Below are 6054 nucleotides of genomic sequence, written 5' to 3'. Positions count from 1 at the left end.
TGTAGTTGTCATTGTCGTCTGGCAGGCCCAGGCGGGGTTCAAACCCGCCAGCCCTAGTGTATGTGGCCAGCACCCTAGCAGCTGAACTACAGGCGCCAAGCTAGAAGATCACTTCAGTTCAGGAGTTTGAGACCAGCCTGCGCAAAGCAAGACTTAAAAAAAAAGAAACAGAAAAATTAGCCAAGCACGGTAGCGTGCACTTATAGTCCCAGCTACTAAGGAGGACTGCTTCAGCCACTTATAAAAACCTGGATGTAAGAACAGCACTGGACTTCTCCATGGAAGAGCTGGCAGCGAGAAAATGAAATTGTGATGCAACATTCTCGGTGACACTTTCCAACCCCAAATTTTAACATGCTGCCAAGTTATAAAGCTTTTTGCCAAGATACAATGAGCTCCAAACTTCATTCCACCACATCTTAGAAAGTTATTCCAGAAGGAGCTCCTCCAAAACCAAGGAAGAGGAAGACAAGGAGCATAGGCAGCAGTCGAGGACAGAGAGGAGGGAGGAGGAGGAGGGCAGGACCAGCTCCACGGACACCCAAGGACCACTCCAGGAAGCACCCCAGCCTGGGTTCTATACACACGCCCAGGGAGATTCTGCTACGATTTCAGGGATTCAGGTCTCAAGGAAAAACCCAACCAATGCTGAGAACCTGCAAGGCCCTGACCCACCTAGCAAAGAACATCACTCACGCTTATGAGGACGTCAGTAAAGGTGATCAAACATGGGAAGCTCTGGGCAGGGGAAGTGAGGAACAAGGGGCACACCAGAGAACTCGGGGAGTACTAGCACCAGCTGTGTCTTCGAAATACAGCTGCACCCGAAAGCGGTAATCCCCGAGCCCTTGTCCCTGCAGTGGAGAGGAGTACACCTCGAGAGGCAGGGTGCAGGGAGGCTCTGCCCTGAGACCGCGAGTGCCCAGGCCTTACCGTGGGCTAGTCACTGGCCCATCCCTTGACGTCTAGTCTAGCGTTGCCCGGGACCCTCGTCTGGATGTCTAGCTCGGCCTCCCCCGGGGACGCTCTCTTCCCTGACCGTCTACCTTGGTCTTCCCAGGGGACCCTCTCCTACCCGTCCAGCCCGGATAGGATAGGCTTCACTGGCGGCCCTTTCTTCCCCTGCTGCCGACCCTGCTTCCCACCTCCTGCCTCTGTAAGCCTGATCTTGGATGCCCGTTCCCCACGTCCCCGCGGACCGCGGACGTCCTCCACCCCTGCTGTGGGTCCCCTGCTCACGTTCCGCCCGTCTGCCCCTACCCACCCCGTAAATGCGCCATCTGGGAAATCACCCCGCCCGCCCCACGCCCACTCTCACCCGTAGAGTATGACGTCATAGAGCGTCCGGCCCTGCACATTGAGAAAGTGGGCGTAGCCCGCGCGCACAGAAGGCTGGGCTGCACCGTCCGTGGGCCCCGGAAGCGGCAGCTCATTGGTTAGTAGCCCCAGCAGGAAGGGCGCTGCGTCCGGTCCGCGCACGCGCACCAGGGCCCGTTCGTCCAGCCGGAAGTAAGTCCATATCGCGCTGCCCTCGGGGTCACCGCAGGGAAGGCCGGAGCTGTGGGCTAGGTGGCGCCTCGGTGTCCCACGTAGCCGCCAACGCCAGGCCGGGCCAAGCCACAGAGCCGCACCCCGAAGCAACACAGCCGCCGCCATCTTGGGCAGGAGTGTAGCTGTGGCGAGGGCAGGCAGGCACCACAGCAGCCTCTGGCGGCGGCCGCCGGAAAGGGAGCGGGAAGGGGCAAGCGGAGCGGACGTGAGGGGCGGGGTAGCACGGGCGTATATGCAGAAGAGGCCATGATATCGCGATCTATGTGCGTGAAGGGTGGAGCAGCGCCGCTGTATGTGCGTGAGGGGCGGTGCAAAAGTTGTTGTGAGACGCGGGTGGGGCGGGGCTGGCGTTCTGCGTAAGGTTCGGATGTGTTGCGTCAGGGGCGGGGCAATGCGAGTGTGTGTGGGAGTGAATGGGAGTGGGTGGGGTGGGGGCCGACAGGGGCGGGTCCTCGGTCTGTCAGTGCACAGGCTCCACTGTTCTTTCTGGGTAGAAGATGTAGTCCCTGCTCATCTGCGGCTACTGTGCCAATCTAAAAGTATGACTTTAGTTTGTTTTGTTTTTCAGAGACGAGGTCTTCAGCTCTGCCGCCTGGGCTTGAAGTGCGGTGGCATAGTCATAGTTCTTGGGCTAAAGCATCCTCCCTCTTTGGCCTTCCCCAGTAGCTGGTACTTCGGGCATACGCCACCATGCCCCGTTAAGTTTTTAATTTTTCGTAGAGACAGAGTTTTACTATGTTGCCCAGGCTGGACTAAAACTCCTGGCTACAAACGATCCTCCTTCCCAAAGTGCCGGGATTACAGGTTGAGCCACCATGCACAGTATTTTTCTATCGCATTGACAGCTGTACACATTTTGCTGCTTCTGCCTTATCCGTCCATCTATTTAATTTTTTTATTTTTTGTTGGACGGCAGAGTGCTCCAACCTCAGCATCTCCAAAGCATAAGGACAGCTGTCCTCCCACAGTCGCACCAGTCCCCAATCATTTTGCGGTGCCCAGATACCACCGACCTCTCCACTGTCTCCAATCCTATCCTTAGAAACTGCCCCTTTTGTCCAGCCAGTGTTACTCCTGGCCCCTGGCAGTCCCTGGTACATGTCTTCACTCTCCTTGAATGTGGGACACCAAGTCCACCCTGGAGCCCAGCCTGTCCTCACACAGAATGGCCCTCTGAAGATTTACACGATGTCTACTTGTGGCTGATCTCAGAGTGAACAATGTTGGTGGGAACTACAGGCCCATGTGATGTTTCCACCCCACAGTGCTTTCTTGGGGGTTGATGTCCCCATGCACACCTCTCGGTCGCTAGACTCTTTAGGGATGGTCTCCCAATGCACAAGGACCTCTTCCTGAACGTAGGTGACCCATTTGCACCCAACGGTCATAGTGCCTGGTCTACCTTGTGCCCTCCTGGCTGGCCTCTTGGGGCCTCATTAGATTCTACTCACTCAAAATGATTTGTTTATGGCCTGGAGTTCCAGGCAAACAGAGGTTTTTGTAGCTGCTAAAGAAAAAGTTCTCACTGATACTTATTAACGTCTACAAGGAAGACTTAATCAAGACCCTCTGGATAGGTGCTGAGCCCATGACCATTCCCTGGGGCAGAGACTGGGCTCAACTTCAAAAATAGCTTGGGCAGGGGTCTACAGATGGAAAGTGCATAAGAGGAGACACAGGTGTCAGAAATTCTGGCTGAACCAACCCCCACAGGATCTTCACTGAAGCCAGGCCAGGGTAACCAGATGTCCCCCAGGGAAGAAAGGAGGATGAGGAACTGCTCAGACATCATTGAGGGTGGGGGATTCTGGGGAATGGACTCAGCAGGGCTCTTGCTGAAACAGGATTTTTCAAAGAAGGGCACAGATGGGCCTATAAGAGGGTTCAGGAGCCTTTGTCTTCGCCCCCTGCCAAATTTCTAGAGGCTAGGACAGCATCCAGCTCAAGTTGGGGCTCGGTTACTATTGGGAAGATCCATGAATTCCTGACCCAGATCTTTGCAGAAAGGGCCTGTCTGAACATGTGACTTCCCAGTGTGTTCAGGTCCCAGGCAGGCCCTGGACTTGGCCTTTGAGCCCTTGCCCATTAGCCTGCTTTCTCTAGCTACAGGCTCCTAGTCCCTCAGGCTCCTATTTGCACTTTACAACCCTCTCAAGGCTTGTCCCCACCCCCCACCCAAGCCCCAAGATCAGGGTCTGACCAGTGTCAGGCCATGGTGAGGGGCACAGAGCACCTCACATGACCTCCCCAAGTTCCTCCATCCTTCAGCACCCCTCCAGCTGGCTGGCTTCCCAATTGAGACTGGCTGGGCTCCCTGGAATCCACTCCCTGGCTGTTGGCTGCTGCCCCTTCCTCTTCCCAGGCATTCCTGAGGGTGACCTGGCACCTCCCAGCTACCACAATGAGGATGGAGCGGAAGCCAGACAGGACACCACCAGGTGGAGACGACACCCATGGGGTGGGAGGTGCGTTCCTATGGCCTCACGTCAGCCTGCTCCGTGGCCATTGGAGAAATTAGCTTGGCTGGCAGGAAGGGCGAGGGGCTAACCTGTTGTCCCAGCTGAGCCCACTCAGGACATTCCTAATCTCTTGTGCCAAGACCTCCTAAAGCCACCACCACCCAGGGCTGCTTAAATGCAAATGGGCTGAAAGGAAACATAGTGGAACTTACAGCCCCTAAGTCTCTGGGGCCACATTTTGAGGGCTCAGAGCTATGTGTGGTAGTTCTTCCAACCCCCATCCTCCAGGAAGCCTTCCTGGACCCTCTGCATCAGCCTGGTTAGCCTGAGACCCTGGGCTGCTGTCCCCCTGCTAGGGGCCAGGCTGCAGCTGGAGCCACTGCCAGATACTCCCAGTAGGGGCGGGTAGCTGAGAACTGGAAAATTGGCCAGGCGTGGGGGTCCCAGACCCCACTTCCCAGTCCCTGCCAGGGGTGGCCATGGTTTCCTGTTATTCTCTCCTCATGGCTTCCTCACTTCCCAAAGGAAGGAGAGCAATGCTGCCCCTATTCTGGAGGTGAGGAACCACTCAGACCTCATCAAGGGTGGTTCAAGGGTCTGATCATCCTGCTGTCCTCTCTGTCACACAGACACACACACACAGGCCACTAGAGAGTTGGCTGAGGCTGAGGAAACGGATGGGGATGAGACAGGGAGGCCAGTCCCCACCTGGTCCTGCTCCAAAGCAGCCCAGCCCTGGCTCTGCCTTGGCAGGGGCACAGGGCTGGGCTCCACCAGCCAGCTTCAGAGCTCTGAAGATAGGGACAGAGGAGGTGGTCATGGTGACATCAGTAGTGTCCAGACTCATCTCACCACTCTTGTGGCCACCGTGGTGAGTTGGGGAAACTGAGGCACAGAGATGTTTAAGTGCTAGGTTTAGTAGTTGGGTCAGGTTTAGCCTCTGGGAGTCAATAGACTTGATCTTAGACACCCCATCATGCACAGGTGGGAGCTGACAGCCTTGGTTAGGGGATTAGGGCTGGGGTTATGACATGGTGGTAATGCCCAAATTGGAAGCAGGACCAGCCCATGACTCTGAGGCTAGGGCTTGCCCAGCACAGCCACATGGCCTCTTCTAGTCAGGGACACTCCTGTTAGAGGAATTTGACAGCAGCATGTTGGTCACACCAGCAGATGCTCACAAATCTGGTGAGACCTCAGATTGGGTCCACCCAACCCCCCAGGTCTCCAAGAAGGGAGATCTGTCCTTTAGGGTGCCTTCTCTCATGGTAACAGAGCTTCTAGTTGGTCATATGGCTTCTAATAATGACAGAATTCAGCCCCCTTCAAGTTCTTATGTTGGTGTCTTAACCTCTAGGACCTCAGATTGTACCTATATTTGGAAACAGCACCTTTAAAGAGGTAATTAAATTAAAATGAGTTCGCTGGAGTGGGCCCTAATCTAGTCTGGTATCCTTAAAAGAAGAGGAGATTAGGGCACAGACGCACACAGAGGGATGACCATGTGAGGACACAGAAGATGGCAGGCCAAGGAGAGGACTCAGGAGCATCCAGCCTTGCCCATGCCTTAATCTCTGACTTCTGGCCTCCATGACTATGAGGAAATAACTGTGTGTGGTGCTTTGCTGTGGCATCCAGGGTAGACAGGTAACACCTTCCAAAGATAGGAGAGACATTTGCAGCTTCTCTTGCACCTAGGGGGCCCTTTTAACAAGCTCCGGCTGAGAGGATGTATATTAGTATTCTCCAGTGAAACAGAACCACAGGAGATAGAGATGTAGATACTGTATTCCATATAAGCAAAGACTAAGCTTTCTCAAAGACAACTAAATAGGCCAGGTGCAGTGGCTCACACCTGTAATCCCAACACTTTGTGAGGCCAAGGAAGGAGGATCACTTGAGCCTGAGCAACACAACAGGACTCCATCACTACAAAAAATTTAAAAATTAGCTCAACCGGCTAAGGTGCCAGCCACGTACACCTAAGGTGGCGGGTTCGAATCCCCAGCCCAGACCCGCCAAACAACAATGACGGCTGCAACCA

The 6054-nt window shown here is 55.0% G+C and overlaps 1 protein-coding gene across 1 annotated transcript in view; it reads right to left on the bottom strand.

Annotated features, from left to right (window-relative positions):
• IBA57 (IBA57, iron-sulfur cluster assembly) overlaps positions 1-1656 on the bottom strand; it is a 12417-nt gene extending 10761 nt beyond the window's left edge. Inside the window, exon 1 of the mRNA XM_003803199.3 lies at positions 1319-1656. Within this exon, the coding sequence (XP_003803247.1) occupies positions 1319-1656 (338 nt within the window). The remainder of the gene's footprint in view (positions 1-1318) is intronic.
• Between the last annotated feature and the right edge of the window lie 4398 nt (positions 1657-6054).

Source organism: Otolemur garnettii, unplaced genomic scaffold, assembly GCF_000181295.1.
Source record: "Otolemur garnettii isolate 467f Iridium unplaced genomic scaffold, OtoGar3 scaffold00285, whole genome shotgun sequence".
NCBI classification, from domain to species: Eukaryota; Metazoa; Chordata; class Mammalia; order Primates; family Galagidae; genus Otolemur; species Otolemur garnettii.
This window is presented reverse-complemented; position numbering and strand designations above follow the sequence as displayed.